The 17,669-nt window shown below is 31.4% G+C and overlaps 1 protein-coding gene across 4 annotated transcripts in view; it reads left to right on the forward strand.

The window, feature by feature from the left end:
- Window positions 1-17,669, forward strand: part of LOC106469267 (USP6 N-terminal-like protein) — a 74,873-nt gene that overhangs the window by 25,205 nt on the left and 31,999 nt on the right. For all 4 annotated transcript variants that reach the window (XM_022397737.1, XM_022397738.1, XM_013929747.2 and 1 more), the window contains one exon: window positions 16,119-16,235. In XM_022397737.1, coding sequence (XP_022253445.1) covers window positions 16,232-16,235 — 4 coding nt within the window. In that variant the 5' untranslated portion in view covers window positions 16,119-16,231. The remainder of the gene's footprint in view (window positions 1-16,118; window positions 16,236-17,669) is intronic.

Below are 17,669 nucleotides of genomic sequence, written 5' to 3' on the forward strand. Positions count from 1 at the left end.
TTAGTAATTTAAAACTTAAATCGTTTCTGTAATTAAGGTATTTTCTGTTATGTCATCAACGTTTTAATATAAGTAAAAACAAACCTCTTTAATGAACGGAGACTAAATTAAGAAATCAACAAATATCTTCTAGTTTTTGTAGTATATACATTTCATTTTATACTTTCAGTACACAGACTAACCACGATATTAGGTTATACATTTGTTGCTAAGCGACATGACATAAAGGTATTGTTTGAACGCATTGTTATCAGAACCATTGTTACAAGTTGTTATATAAGGAATCACTTCTATTTTATGTTTTTTTTTTGTTAACTTGCCTCATTAAAAAGATGTGCACGCGCAATAATACCCAAGTGCACACCCTCAGGCTCCACTTAGTATGGATGCAAAACTTTTCTAGGTTCTTTCCTCTTGGAGCTATGGAGGTCACACATACGCACACGTGCGTGTCTGTCGATGATTTATATTTGTAATTGAAGGAACCACTTATTTTCTATGTGGTTTTTCCTAGCTTGCCTCATTGAAAACATGCGCGTGTGCGCATGCACGTGGATCAGTGATGATACCCAGATGCACACTCTCAGGGTCCACGTAGTATGGGTGAAAATTTTCAGGACCTATGGCGGTTACACACAGAGACCCAACCTTTTATCATTATTACTATAGATATATGTATGCCATTAAATATTATCATCTTCTTATTTCTTTACAAACCTGTTGAAACCAAAATTGGAAAATTTGCTTCCAACAGCCAGAACAACTCATTAAAAAAAAAAGTTGGAAAACAAAAAAAATAATTTTTTTTCGTGTTGAATTATTTCCGAAACACTAATTTACACATGTAATCTGACAAAAAATCACAAACATCCGACCCAAGAATTAAAACCAGGGCAAAATAAATATTAAGGTCGGTCTATAGCACATTATATGAATAAAACTTGATATTGGTTGCTTCATTAATGTATGAAAAATAAACTTTCTTTGGGGCTCATGTTATTTATTTATTCAGTGTTGCCTCATATGGGCAGCATATTATATATAATTGTTCCTGTTACCAGTGTTACATACAAAATAATACAATGGCACTATGAATAAATCTTGAAATAGTTTGTACTCTTAAAAACAAGAAACTTTCGAAAATTATTCAATGGATCTTTTATTTACACTTAAATTACATTCTGTTTTTTAATAGAAATAGTTTTTGAGTGGATGTAAATTTTTATTCTATTACGACGTTTCAACCACTCTTGTGGCTATCAGCAGGTAACTGTCGTTTATTGTGTGAAATGCTGCGCGTGCATTTTGTTCCAATTTAGAAAACATATAGGGTGACACCTATGTATTGATTTAAATTATGTTTTAGTTCACGAATAATTAATGTTTTTTTTATTTTTTTCTATTAATGTTGTTCTCATTGCATAATATTTTAAATTTATTATTGTTAATTGGATGTTGATTCGTTGTGCTGTTTTCATGAATGTGGTATGAGGGATTATTATTTTCTTTTATCCTAAAGCTCATGTTGCATCCCATTTCACTTATATAAGTGCTATCGCACTGATACTTGTACATACTTCCGTCGTTGAAGTTGTCAGAATAAACCTTCCTTAGATGACCTTTGATTTTAGTGCTCAGTTTTTGAATAAAAATAACTTTGCTGTTTATTTTGTGTTTTTTATGTTTGTTTTCAAATGTTTATGATGTTTTTGGTTACATAGCTATGTTATAGTAAGACACCTATTAGTGTGTCTGACTTTGTGCATTTTGTTTCCTTCATAAAGTTTATTGTGTTTTCCTTGTTTTTCTGTTACTGAGTTTTTTTTTTATACTTGGCTAATATTCTAGTGACAGTATGTTTAGGGAAGTGACATTTGTTAATAAATGTATCGAATATTGATTCTAGTTTATATTGCAAATTACTGTTAGTACATATATTAAATGCTGTGTTCTAAATGCATAACATGCCAAGTTTTTGTTGAGTTGAGTGGACCAAGTTCCACTTTTTATAGTTATCATTACCAGATGCATGGAGGTATTCCATATGGGTAAAGGTATCAGTTAACGGCATGGTTTGATAAGGTACATTACTGTTATTCTGAAACTTTAATGTATCGTTTTTATATAACTGCCCACGCATTTTTACGCAACTCGAGTTTCCGCCAAATTTTATGCAAGTAGTATTATGGATATTGAAAATTTAAAAATAAGCAAGAAAAAATTATATCAGATGATGATAGTTTTTTTTTTTTTCGCAAATAATTAATCGTAGTTTTCAGAAAGTGGAATACTGGATTATTTGGTCATGTTTTTGCTAATTGAAATCATCTTTAAGGCTCTGATTTATTCAAAGTAATCCTCCATGAACTTTCTGTTAACTTGTATATATATCTATCTGTGTACGTGTCCGAAATAATAAGTACAATGAAGCGCCATCTTTTGAAATGGCACCATAAAAAATTCACACTTTGAGTATTCAAGATTCAGACATTTATAAAAATAACTACAGTATGTGCAACAACCATATCTTTATCATAGAACACAATTTTCCATAGGACTGTACAAAGGGGTTTGATTATATCTATATTGATGTAATTTGTAAATATAGTACTAAAAAAACTTGTTCTTAAGAAATATATTATTTTAATCAATAAAGGGTGCCACTTTTGAATATAAAAACATTACAGTTTATATCAACACAATCGGAACACTTTTCTCGTGTAGTACTTCCCAGAATTTTTTTTTATAGAAAATGTTCACTTTTCTAAATTTCTTTCAGTGAGATTTTGAATACTATGATTAATAATTATTAATATAAACAGCCGCCTGTAAAGCGACGTTTCTTTTCTGATAGTATATAATAATGGGCAGAAATCTCGATGACTGAACTTACATAGTTGACTAATCAATGCTGTTATAGCTATGTTTCAAAATATAGCTACACTGGGTTGTATCTAAAGCATTGGCCATTTGGCTAATTTATATGGTGTTATTTTGTAAACGTTTTTGCAATAATTTCATTTTATTCGTCTACTTTTTATTGTCTAGTATTGTTTCAGTAGTCACTAAACAATCTTTAATTGTAAACTGTGTAATTTTACTATAAATTGTTAATAATAAACATTAATTTCTATTCTTGACCCCCAAATACGTAATTTATATAGTTTGTATCCAGTCTGATATTTTCACACAAGTAATACCGTATTTGCCGTTGCATAAGGCGTTACTTTTTACCCTGATTTTACCACTCGTCTTATTTGAAAGATGGAGTTCCAGTAAGAATTTAAGGATTTCTTTACAAAAGTAACATCCTGACTTGTTTGAAAATAGAGGTCGCCCTATACACCGAACCTCAAAGAAATACACTTGATATGCTAAAAATAGTTCGGGGTCGTCTAATACACCGGTAAATATGGTAGCAAACGGACACCCCCCCCCCCCCTCCCTAAATAATGCAGCTAAACCAAACCAGGAACAAGTGAAGTTGCGTGATTCACTTAAGATCTTTGTGCTACAAAACACTTAAACGTATTGGATAAGGCAGGTAAAGTGTAATTGGCATTTTGATACATTCTTCTTTAGTTTCACCAGTAAGTTCTTACAATTGTCATACGAAATACATGCTTATATTGTGTAGATTTACTGTAAAATATTTGAAGTATGAAAGTAGTAATAAAAAGAAACTGAACAATCATAATAGCAGTTGCGGAATTTTCTAACATCCTTTATATTGTTTTAGTATTTACAAGTATAGAAAAACATTTCAATAATGGAAGGATGGATAGTATCAATCCTTCAAAAACAATGCAAACAAGATAGTAGGGATGAAATTTGCGTAATCTTTACATAATAGCAAAGTTATACAGTGACAGACAACAATAGGATAAACTAAAGTCAGTTGTGATTGAATAGTTGTATAAATTTTATTCTTGCCTGTGTTATTATGTGGGGATGATGCAAATGTCATCCTTACTATCTTGTTTACATTGTTTTTGAAAGATTGATATTAGCCATCGCTACATTTACTTCCTTTTTTGAAACGTTTTTTTTTTCTTTACTTGTCTGCTTGTTATTGTTTTTTAATACAGTGTTTCAATAGACATGGTAATGTTGTACTTATAACCAAGTTATAAATACAATGAAGTTCCAACTGCAATATTTATTGTTTATCTATTATTGGCTGATAATTCCTGTTTCACGCTGTAGTTACGATTTTTTAAAGGAACACCAAATTTCTGTAAGAAAGCTAACTTCAAGGGATAATGATAACATCGTTTACACTAGAATTATGATTTTTGATTACTACTAGTTAATAATACTTATAAAAGCGGATAATCCGTTTGAAACTATGCCACCTCATTGAAATTGGTTGACATCATTGTTTTGGTTTTTGAGTTACGTAATAAAAAAGAAGCAGAAGAAAGAACAAGAAATATTAAACTTTTTTTTATATATATTTACAGACATTCCCAGAACTTCTTACCCGGTCACTACATATATATTGTTATAAAAGAAAACACTGTTTAGTATTTTAAAGCTCTGATGACTTGTTGAGGAGATATTTAAAATAATATTTCGATGAACAATCCGAGCCATCCCTACATAGGCAGTGTTACCATCTGCCTGATTCCATGACTAGTGACTCAGTCATTACATAGATATTGTTATAAAAGGAAATACTGTTAAGTGTTGTAAAGTTCTGATGACCTTTTGAGGAGATATTTAAAATACCATTTCGATGAACAATCCGAGCCATCCCTACATAGGCAGTGTTACCATCTGCCTGATTCCATGACTAGTGACTCAGTCATTACATAGATATTGTTATAAAAGGAAATACTGTTAAGTGTTGTAAAGTTCTGATGACCTTTTGAGGAGATATTTAAAATACCATTTCGATGAACAATCCGAGCCCTCCCTACTTGACATGAGATACCTATAAGATCAGTGTAAGAGCAACAGGGTGTGTTTTATATATAGAGATGGTTTATTCATATTTAAATATTGTATGTCACGTAGGGTTTACATGTACGAAAGCAGTGGCGTACATATCACGGGCCCCGCAGCAAAATTTCAATATAGGCTTACGATTTACATGAGAAATAATACATGGATGATATTATCAAGGGATGATACTTTCTTAGCAAGTATAAATCTATGTTTTGGATTTCACAGAAAATTTCGTAAAAAAATCGATTAAATACGTTGTTTACAGAAATAAACAATTAAAAAATCCTTTTCTTGATGAATCACACCGAATTAATGTTATTACAAATGACAAAATATCAATTTTCTAAAATATGTCTGAGTTAAAAATTGATGAAATACATTTAGAATTATTGCGTTTCCTTAAATTTGGCATGCTGGTGTGAACTCCAACATTTGAAAGTGTTTTAGGTAATGTCATAATTGTACGGGCCCCTTGAATTCCCGGGTCCCGTAGCTATGCTGTGGCTGTACGTACGCCACTATTTGAAGGCCAACCAGGACACTTCTGACGTCAAAGAAGTCATCGATCACATGCTATCACGTAGCACCTGACGTTTATTACGATTCAGTGTGCAAGTTATCCAGCAGATTGATTCTAAGACCAGGTGTAAAAGTAGGCGAGTGCATTAAATTTGCTTCTTGATATGACTAATTTTACGATAACTTGATTTTATTTGTAACAACATTAAGTGTATTAGATAAAATGTCTTTTGTGTTAAAATAAACAGTACTTTACACAAGAGACATCTAGAAGTCGTGCATTATGTTCGTATATGGGCACCCTTACGTAATTGTATTAAGTATCATTGCTCCTTTAATTTGAGAGTTGGCGCACATGTTTTAAAGCCCAGAAGACCTACTGAAGTTTATAAAATAGATCGTGAATCTAACGCCATACCTTTACTAGAGCGTTTTGACGTTTTAGTAGCTATGATGCCTTACGTTCACTTTGAGCAGTAAGGTTTGGCAACTGTTGGAACCATTGCCCCTGAACTTAGAAAATTGATGTTATTTTTCGAGTCAGTCCGATACTGATACACCCATAAAAAAATAGACATGTTTTATAAACTTTTAACTCTACATGTGCAATATTATTTAATTTATTTTTGTTGTTGTTTTTCATGTAAACCGGTCTTAGAGGTGTATTTGGACAGTAAACTTTATTTATTTATTTGATAGTAGCCAAAGTTATGATTTCTTTCTTTATATTCATGAAATTGTCTTCATCTTGAGAAGATGTAGTGAAATAAAAAGATAAAAAAAAACTCTATTGGTAACTCTAGTTAAAAAAGCAACACGTTTAGTCATAATGGTCATAGCATTACAATTTCATTGAAGTCATTAAACGTCACAATAAGTCAGAAATTTCCAAACTTTTCCTTATCACGACCCTTATTTTGTGTGTCTCATCTTCCTATGTTATATTTATGACAGAAGATATTAAAAAGACTTATTAGCACAGTGAATATAATTTGGAACTTGTTTGTTTGGTGGAGTCCTACTGTAATATTGAAAAATAACATTTTATATTTTCATGACCCCCTCATAAGACCATATGAGATCACAACACAAAGAGTTTGAGAAACCTAATAAGCGATTGCAATGGGATTATCAGATCACATTTAGTAGCTCACCTTGGTGGTCAAAGCTCTCCATCCTCCTCTATAACCTTTAAATTCTATATTAATATATCATATGGTTGAAAATATTAGAAATTAAAGTACTCAAGGGAAAAAAAGTTATCAGTTGCATTTTGTAGTTCAACTGTGTCATCCAAACTCCATCCTCCTCTTCAACCTCAAATGATGATTTGCTTGGCCTTATCCAAAATTGGAGACAGGTTTTGTTTAAAGAATATGAGGGGAAAATCTCTGAGAGATGCGAAGGCTCAAATGATATCAACCAATATTCCAGGCTACAGCAGCATATCATTCAACAAGAAAGTGGATAACTTAGCTAGTAAAGCTCAGCCCTAGGGAAGCCTGGTAGGATCTCTAAATGATATTCTCAGTGAAATAGCATGTAGACTAGGGGAACAGGGAAAGATGTAACAGAGATCACACTGGTAAATTGGAGGAAAGATGGTGTAAATATGAAAATGGAACAAATGCAAAAGTATGCGAAGAGGACAGATTCTACGTAGATTAAATTGGGTATTATTATTATTACCAACTAGAAGAACCCTGAGGAGATTACTGGATGGAGGAGAACTTGTGCCAAGGGGCCAATGCAAAACTTTGCTAACATAAAATAGTTGTGAAAGTAATAGTATTAAAATGATACTCAATAATTACTGATAAAATATAAAAATGGTTGCTGCTAGTCGATTGCCTCCTTGTAGCAAGTTATGTTGTTTGTAGTAAAATTATTGCTTATTAAATTTAGTGGTTTGTTATTCTTAATTTCCCATGCTTGTATGCATTTAGATACATATATATGCAGAGTAATTTAGTTTTAACATTTATGATAACCCCTTGGTTTCTGGTATGAGAGTAAAGCGTGAGTTAAGTATTAAAAATTGTAAATATCCATACACGTATATAAGGTATGGATGCATTTCTTGTGTCTTATTATTTTATGGTAAATTTATTTTATACAAATATGTTTGGTTAGACCTACACAGTTATCAAGCACAAAATGCTTTCAGTGTATTTTGTATCTTTAGCTCCTGATTGTATTTTCTCTGGTGTCAACAGTTCATATGTTTATACCATGCACACAACCATGAAAGTTAAAATGACAGGTTTTAAAGGCTAAGAGTTTTTATTTACGTTTATGTACTTTTCTTTTCGGGACTTAAGAATTGGTGTTTATTTGTACTTGTTATTTGTCCCAATTTACATTTCAACATGATTTTTGGTTCTTTCAAGTTTTGCAATTATTTATTTATTTATTATTATGGGTTTGTTGAATAGTGTTGTAACAAAGTTTTTACAGGTATGTCTACTTGAAACTAGTACTGAACCAGTTAAGAATGATGGATTCAAAATTATCAGTGTTTCACCTTATCTGTTACTGCTGCATAAATGCTGCCACTCTTTTGCTGAAGAGGGGGAGGCACCCCATTGCTGTCAAAATATAGGGGAGTTCAATTATTTAATAAATATCATGTTTAATGACCAACTCTGAAAAATGCATCTTGGTTTTTTGGCCTTCCAATCCTCCAAAGCTTTATCCTTGTAGCTAAATTAACATGATTCTGTTGAAAGCCTGAGAATTCAGTATTTATATATAGTTTTGTGCATAAAATACTTGTTTTCAATAAGCAGTCTGCAAAGGCATGTGCATAGCCATCTAGCAAGTTTCACAATGTTTGTGAACTGGTCTTTGTGATAAGTGTGCACTGTTTTTTACAGTTCAAAAATGTTGTCCCAGGGATACCTCTGCTTAAAAATTACGTTTTTGCACAAACTAAACTCAGCCCTGCCATCATTTTCATCAGTCAGAGCTTTGTTTGACACCTCTTCAGATGTTTTGTCACTTTTATCATCTGCTGAAAAATTACAGACTCCTGAAATCAAGAAACTAGTAGCAGGTGGAAACCTTTTGTTCATTTTAGATTTTGAATTTTCAGTGAAGATTTTTTTTCAGTTCATCAAATTTCACGCTTAATTTTTTTAATAACATTATCATCTGCTAGAACTGTGTTCTTTCTTATCAAATAGTTTTCTCTTGGTGTATGATTTTCCCTGATTTTGTTTTTGCCTTGTAGAAAAATGTATCTGTTGAAGGTTGAACTGCACCAATATCAAGGTCTGTCATAAGATGGAGAACACAAATTTGTGGCTTGAAATCTGCATTAACAAATTACTACACCTTGTGCTATCCTTCTTGTGCTTCTCAAAATAATTTATCAAAGGATTACTATGAAATACTACTTGATAAATACTTTATCAAAGGATAACTATGAAATACTACTTGTAAAGCATTGTAAAAGACCATCCAACTTGTGTACTTCCTTCATTGTGTGATGAGATGAGTCCAATACTTATTGATTTTGTTTTTTAAATTCAAGTGTTCTTGCTGTAGAATTGCTAAAATAACAAAATAGATCTTTCAGAATTTCGTGGAATAGATTTGGAATATGCACTTCATAAACTGTCTTAGTTGTACACAAGTTTGTGGTTATACAATTCTGTAATCCTGTTATAATTGATGCCCCATCACTACCAAAACCTGTCACTTTTGTCAATGAACCACCACTTTTCTGTAGAAGTTCAGTAAGTAATTTTTATAAAATATCTGCTGTGACACTTCTGTAAGTTCAATATTTCCAAGAAACACCGCTTTTGCCTCAATTTTCACTAAGAACATCAGTGCTTTTATCTATCATAACTGTGTGAAATTCACTTACTTGGAGTTTTTTGTCAATGCCACTTTGGATTACTTCAGCACGTACTTTTACCCCTATACTTCTTCATTCATAGGTTGCATTGCCTCCTATTTTTGAATTTGCAAGACTTTAACAACCATTAGCTTTTTTTGTAGTTTTAGCAACGATGGGTATATTTTCATAAGCGGTACAATATGCTGTTCGCATCACAACTATTATAGCTTCCTATTGCTCTGCGTATTACTTTACAACGTTGGAAGCAGCCACAGGACAATATTCATTTGACTCGGCATGACGGGTCAGAATTGATATGCGAAAATTACATACGATTAACTATTGATGTAAAGGGATTGCCCTTGCCACATTTACGACATAAAGTACAAAACATGCTCCCTTCGTGGAACTGTTCTTGTCATTTGTAGTGCAATAACCACTTGCGTTGAAATTTAGGAATAAACTTAGCTTTTTTTTTGTTGTTGTTGTTTCAGCTTCTGTCGAGCTTGTTCTTGTGATTGAACCGGAATTCATATTTCGAGAATATGATTATTCACATTTCTCCGTTTTTCGGCTTTCGATGGTCCCGCGATCAGGCACTTTGAAAGAAATCAGTATTACATTCGTCATTGTTACTGTGTACGCTTGAAAAGTCGATCGATACAAGCACACTTCCAGGAAATAACGTGCCCGTGTCGGCAATTTCAGTAAAAGTGTAAACAGGCAGGTACATTTCCGATTAAGGTCTTGCACTGGCAATTTTTAGCGTAAAGGAATTCCACTTCGTATAGTAACTTCCATTTTTTTATTTATCTTTAAGAAGCCGATTTCATTACTATTTTTAAGTAAAATCTGATTTACTGAACTTTTAATGTAATTTCTTTCATTTAGAAATTGCGCACTGGGTTATGAAAAATGCCTGAGTTAGCTTTTTTGAGGGGGATTTCTCCCACATCAAACAGTTTGAACTGCGAGACTTAGCACCAAGAAGGGGGGAATTCGCGCGATCCATCGGTTCACTAGAATCTCCGAGTTTTTAAACTGTAGTTCACAATAGTCGGCCTGCTGTCTACATCAGGCCCTGCAAAACCTGGTTTGTGTCTCGCACTATGATCGGGTTTTGCAAAAGTAAGCGAAACTATATTTGAGGAATGGTGTATTCCCCATGCTCAGGCCATGCTTTTGAATTTATAATAATCATCTAAATTGGCTCGTTGTAGAAAATAAATTGGTGAACAAAAACTTTCGTCTTGTAGTTTAATTTGTGACCGAAGCTTAAGCACCACACTGTATGGTCTTCTCGTGTACCCATTATTTCTTAAGCTAAAAATAAAGTTAAAGATTTTTTTTTATCTTTATTGTTTGTAATTTGCCTACTGTTTGTTATTTTTTGTTACTAGAATTCCATTATATCTGTTGTATATCCGTGTAACTACTTCGCAGGTTGTAGATGGATCTACACCAAAATCGATATGGAGGTTCATTAGGTACACAGAAATTTTCGGTTTTGCGTTTTTTACCACTACTTTGGCATGTGGTTTGTTGAGTCCATGCAGAGATGCATGCAAATTTGCAGGGTTTTTTTTTTCAATTACATACAGGTAAAAAAATTTTCATGTCCTTAGATAACCTTTCATTAATAATGAATTTACATAACTTCCGTCCAGGGATGGGGGTACTCCAATTAGTATAAATTTTTTTTTTTTTAATTTTTATAAATCTTTTTAACTCCAATATATCATAGACAAAGAAGTAGCGAATATGTAGCATTCTCACTCAACAGACAACTCACGAGACTGTACCCGCGCAAAGTGAATATGATGCTCCCGTCAATAGATAACGCTTTTTATTCTTTTTCTACTGAACGAAACCTACGTACTAAGAAGTGTTGTGAAATAACGATGTTAGTTACACTTAGCTGTTAATAGTTAGGCGGCCTTTAATATTTGTTAATGTATCGTTATTTTTTTTTTGGGGGGGGGGGGGCTTATAACTACAAGTTTTATTTGTTTTCGTTATTACTATTTAGTCACTCGAACTTCTTTTAAACATAATAATAATGCTTTTAGATCCTTCGGAGCTTACTTTCAACCTTCTTTCGGAGATATTCATCATACGACTTAGTTTCAATGAGGAAGGATTAACATTACAAGATCAGCAAGTTTTTTAAATTAAGATAGATTACGTGTATTACGCTGTTTCGTTTCTGCACGCAAGTCATCCACTTGAGCGTAATTATGTAGCCTAATCATTTTACCGAGATTTTGCCCCTTAATCTTCTCGTAGACTGTAATCGAGCCACCCTGTAAAATTACAATTACATTTCCTTTGTGTATTTGGTATGCTTCATTGAATGTGCGGTGCACGCACGCGCGTAAAATATAGTGTTAATGTTCCTAAATAAAACCGTGATGGCGGCTTATAGGAAGTGGAGCAGATATTTCTCTGAAGTTCTAAATGGACATAATAGCTATTTCCTGCATAGTACTAAGTGTAAGTGGTGATATGGTTTCTGTGATATGCATGCGATTGTGTGAGCATGTATGTAAACACGAAATTCGTACGATGCAGTTGGAAATGTGCTCTACTTATTCAAATAAATAGAACAAAATATATATCTAACAGTTTTAGCAATTGAAATCACATGAAATATAAAGTAATGCTATGCAATAAACATTAAATAGGTAAATATTTGAGTTAAGCATTGTTGGTCAGGTTTTCTTCCTCCGATACTAATTATTGGTATAGTTAGGGGAGTTTTAAAATGCATTTGAATAGAAATTTTGAGAAAACGCTAACAGAATGATCCTAAAATGTCAGTTGGATCGTCATCAAAATGTAATGAACCCCATTTTGTTCAAAATTTTGAATTCGGACTTTAATTATATACACAGTTCCATGACCAGGAATTCTAAGAACTGTTACTTCACAGGCTACTACATAAAAATGAAAGAACTGTATACAAAATCAAGAAAGGTTAATTTTATTAATCTGTTTTATTCGTGTTTATTTAAAAATAACCATGACTAAACATTACCAATTATTACAATAAGATCATAGATTATAATTCAGAAAATCGTGTTTGAAAAATTCATAAATATTTAGAAGTTGTCTGTTAATACAACACAAAAATATGCAAACTTGAAAGAAAAAACAGTTAACAATTTAACTGTTTCAATTGCAGTGAACACATTCTACAATGGTATATTTATCTAACTTGTTTACAGTTGCATACGCCAAACTTGGGTTGTGAGTTTTTCATATTTAATTGTTTCTTCACTGTTATTAAAAGGAAGAGTACCGTCCTAGAAAAAATTACCCGTCATTCCTTCATTAGTGCTATAAGAGTGCAAGTATATGAAAATAATGATGTTTGAGTTATTTATCAGTATGTAAAAGAACATATTAAAAAATTTTAAATCAGGAGTACAACATTCAGTGTCCTTTTCCCCAACCGACATGCTCTGCAAACAGGGTTTTTTGTTGTTGTTTTTTTATATGCAGTAGAAATTCGTTCACTTCATTTTTAGCGTTTCCTTAAGCTGAACATTATTTATACAACTATCTTGTCTATTTTAAGTTATACAAATGTTAGTTTACAAGTAGAGGTTTTAACTGACAAATTCCTTGCGTTATATTATTTATCAAAATCAATAATATTTCCTCACATTACCGATATTTGAATCGTTCCTGATTTGTTTATTATTTGTAAGTACAAATACATCTCTTTCAATTTTTATTTTTAAACGAAAGATATATTCGTTGAATTGTACATGCTACATAATTACATCTTAAATCCAACCTACAGCAGACGAGTGAAGGCAAGTACGTAATTAATAATAATTAAAAAAACTGCAACCAGTTAAGCACTTAACCCAGCTTGACCATTGTCTGTTGGGATCGATGTTGCACTATTAATAAAAAAAACATCTTCCACTATATAGACACACATAAATACACGCTATCTTGTATTTGATTCATAGTGGGTTAAAACTGTTACATAGCATAAGCATCTGTGTGGCGATACATGTTTTTGGAAAGGTGCGAGCACCATTACTTCCTAGCCATTATAAGCGACATATTTACGACTCGTGTAATAAGTGTCTTGAAAATGTTGTGATTAACGGAGAGAAGCGCGAAGTACGCGCAGCCAAGTTCATGTTAAAATCGTTAACATTAGTAAAATTAATACTTAAAACGCTTTTGGTAAAGATTCTGTTTTTGGGTCAGTAATAATTTTACTGTAGTCTCCGAAATGAGTAGTGCCGTGACTACCACGTGTTTCCGGCTTGTGGTTCCAGTATCAACAAGAGTAGGCCTACGGAGACTACAGATTTGATTCAAGTTACATCATAGGAATTAAATAATTTTTGATATATATATTGACTAGACTTGTGTTCTATTTCATTTCTTAACCTTTTAAAATAACCCCTTTTTTAACCATGAAAAAGTGAAGTCTGGTAGTTGGCCAAGGATCGTTGTTCGTAGATTGTGCAAGTTTAGCTAATACATGCAAGCTAGACGTAGGCGTCCTGTAGGAACAGACAACTTGCAGTTTTCTTAAAGTTCCAAAACCATGTGACAGTCAGAAATATTCCACCTTAACGAGGCTTTAGTTGTACTTATTCATAATATTCTTATAAATAAGTGGTTAATCAATCAAAAAGTATGAAGCTGTGTGATTTGTTATGCGTACTTTTGCAGTCTGTTTAGCCAACATGTTTATAGCTACCAAAATATAAATATTTGGGTTACTAATAGTAATAATCTTGTAGAATTTTACCTGACATTAAAATGTCAAATGTTGGTTTTGTTTTTATTTAGCAGCATAAAATATATATTTGTAACTAAAGGTTTGAATTTTGAAAAACATACATCAAGTAATACATTCCTTAGTTATATTGCTTGTTTCGTATGTGTTTTGTTCTTCTAGTAGTTTTATGAATGATAAACACTTCAGAAATAATGATTGATTTGTAAGGTTTAGCATATTTTCACCATAGTATAGAAGCATGTTGGAAAACAGACAATATTTGTAAAAACATACACTAGTAAACTCTTCGTTATTAATACTAACCAAGGTTTTTAGAAACTACATTTCTTCCCACTTGTATGGGTAATCTTGTATATTAAAATGTTTGTTTTGCTTGTGCTTATTCTACAAAAATGAAATGACAACAAAAATTACATTAATACAATTTGGATTTCAAATGATTTTAAGTCTGGAATTATTGTTGACCTTTTCAGTTGGTAAACAGCTACACTGTAAAAAATTATACATAATTTCGAAATCTTTCTAGTTTATGAAGTTTATTAAAAATATCTGTTTTCTCTATTGATAATAATGGCATAGACTTTTACAAATCAAGTAATGCCTAGATTTTGGTGGAGGTGGAAAATAACAATTGTGTTGCCACTGTATTCAATCCATTGTATTGATTTTTATCTCCAGTATTTTAATTAATTACTATTACTTATGAACATCAGTTAGTGTCAAGTAAGATAACTGATTTGAGTGACAATTATCTGAACTAATTGAGACCACATTGGCTGGATAATCAAAAATCCAGATAATTAGATATTATTGAAAAATTGTACTTTATAATATAGTTTACAATATTTACCAGGTTCATCTTTTTTTTAACTTGTTTATGATGTCCACTTTGTCACTCAATGAAAGAATCTGTCTTTTGTGTTTGGCAGACATTTTTACCCAAACAAAGAGCAACTTTGATTTAAAAAAAATATATACATTTTTGATTTTTAAGGAAACTCAAAGCACATCCATACTCAATAAGGCTAATATGACAACTGACGGTTCTGCTGAGAGATCTACCCTTTGCTACAAAGTGATCCAAGCATATTAGGACACATTTAACATTTGTGTTGTTTTTTTTTTTTTGGCAAAAAGAAAATGCATACATGTGTATACATATTTTTGATTTTCAAATTTTGATCCAGATAACTGGACATCTGGATATTTGGCATTCTACTGTAATTGTAATACTGCCATTACAACTTCTCATTATTATTTTCAATTAATTCTAAGTTGTTCAGTTTAATTGATTAGTATAAAATAATAAAAATTAGTTGTTTTGACTATTAATATTTTTTGTTTATTCCAACTATTTAAGTCTCATGAGAATAATAGGTTAGTTGAACGTAATTGATGAATAAGCCCAAAAATCAATGAATTAGCAAATTCCACTATTTGCCTAGCTTTAATGTCAACATTTATTCCACCAATTTGCTAGTCTGTGAACTTTGGGTGTCAAGTTAAGCCTGTATGAGTTCAAAGTTATTTTAATAATAATTTAAGCACAATTTTAACAAACAATGTTTTGGTCACTCTTAAACAATTTCAAACAATATATTATTGTACATTGTTATGATGCATATACCCCCATTTATCTATATCACTAATAATGATTTTGGACATTTTGCTGTTTTAAGTTTGATTATTTCAATTCAGAGACTGGTATATATATCTTATATGTATTCTAAGTAACAGAGCTCAATCATAAAAAACATAGAAATATTAAAAAAATTTTAATTTTCATATACTGTTCATGTAGTAGGAATTTATATATGTTTGTATTATTAAATATGAAACAAACATATGAAAAAAAATCAGTGTGTGGTTTTACCTTGTAGTGCATATAATTGCTTATTAAATATTAGTATTAGATGTACTTCTATAATGGTAATCCTACAAGTGCTTTTGATTATTTCTTGAATGAATTTTGTTCAATTACATTTCAGAAATTTTATTAATTTAATGTTTTTTCTGTTTGATAAATAGAGGGCAACACCATCTAAATGTGACTGGGTGACAGAGGGCCTTTCTATACCTCATATCTTTCAGGTTTCTGAAAATGTTTGCAAATCTGGCTGTGTTATCAATTCCAGCCAATAATGAGTAAGTTATTCTGTTTGAGTGTTGTCTTTGATTTCTGTTACATGTATAGTAATGAACATTTTACAGTAATGCAATTAAAGAATTGTGTTGACAATTTGTGTAATGTATTTTATGTTTTTATGTATATCAATGTTTGACTATCTATTTAATTAATTGTTTGTGTATAATTGAAAAATTGTAGGTGTGTTTGGAAAATCTATTATCATTAACTTCTAATTAATTCAAGTTTCCTAATATAGCCAATTCAATATAAAGTTTTAATTAGATGTATGCAAAGCCATAAAACAAAAACTTGTAATGATTGGAATGCATTGTTTCATCAGTTGGGTACCCCTCATATTAATAATATTTTTTGGCTGTAATCCCAATAACATTTCATGAGGTTCATCCAGCTTAACCCTTTTGATACGGATCACAGGTGAAAGGCCATGTCATCTCGTTTGTTGACTCACATTCAAAATTTTGTTGCGTCGTTTCTTTTTTTTTTTTTTTTTTTAGTTTACTAAGCTTCATAAATTATAGTATAATTCTATGGTATTGATGTATATGTATATTGATTAGTTATTCAAAAGTATATATAAAACGTAAAAAATATTTTGTTTCATGTCCTCCACATGCAAAATTTTTAAAGGTTTAGCAACCTATATCAAGCAGCAACTGAGTACAAAGGTCATAACTAGAAGAGATAGTTATTGCTTTAATTCTTTATTTACTGTTCTATGTTTTAGGAAAAATAACTTTAAGAACTTGTTTCAAAATAGCGATAGTCTATATACATATATAATGTACAATAATTGAAATGTGACTGTATTTTACAAAATACTAGTCGACTAAAACACAGCCAAGACATGTCACTTTGTACTGACCAAAGGTCGGTTTATATTGTTTGATAAGGTAACATGAGTACACGTAAGCTGCATCGTTGTAACTTCTGTATTGTTAGCCAGGTACGAGTGAAAGGTCAATATAATAAAAATAATAAATATATATAAATGTATAATGTTATGAGATTTAAGCTATTTCATCTAAATATTTATGTCTTCATGTTATAATTTGTGTGTTCATTCTAGAATGAAAGATGCATAATTTATGTTTATTTCCTGATTTTTATGGTGGTTGCGAGATTGGTCAAATTTACTGAACTCGTACAAAGATTAATTACTGAAAATGACAGATAAAATATAAAGTTTTTTAAGAAACGTTTGATAACTATTTGAACATCATAAAGATTTCGCATGTGAAATTTCAAAATTGTCTGATCCATAAAAGTATTTTTAATGTTAAGATGATAATTACTTTGCATGATAGATGGGCAAGATGTGAAAAGAAAAAAAAACATGAGAGAAACATTGATTTACAAACCTTAAAACTTAATTTTAAAAAATTAGATATTTTGTGTGTGAAAGCATTGTAATGTTTACTGATAAACTGCCA

Source organism: Limulus polyphemus, unplaced genomic scaffold, assembly GCF_000517525.1.
Source record: "Limulus polyphemus unplaced genomic scaffold, Limulus_polyphemus-2.1.2 Scaffold3385, whole genome shotgun sequence".
In the NCBI taxonomy this organism is placed as follows: Eukaryota; Metazoa; Arthropoda; class Merostomata; order Xiphosura; family Limulidae; genus Limulus; species Limulus polyphemus.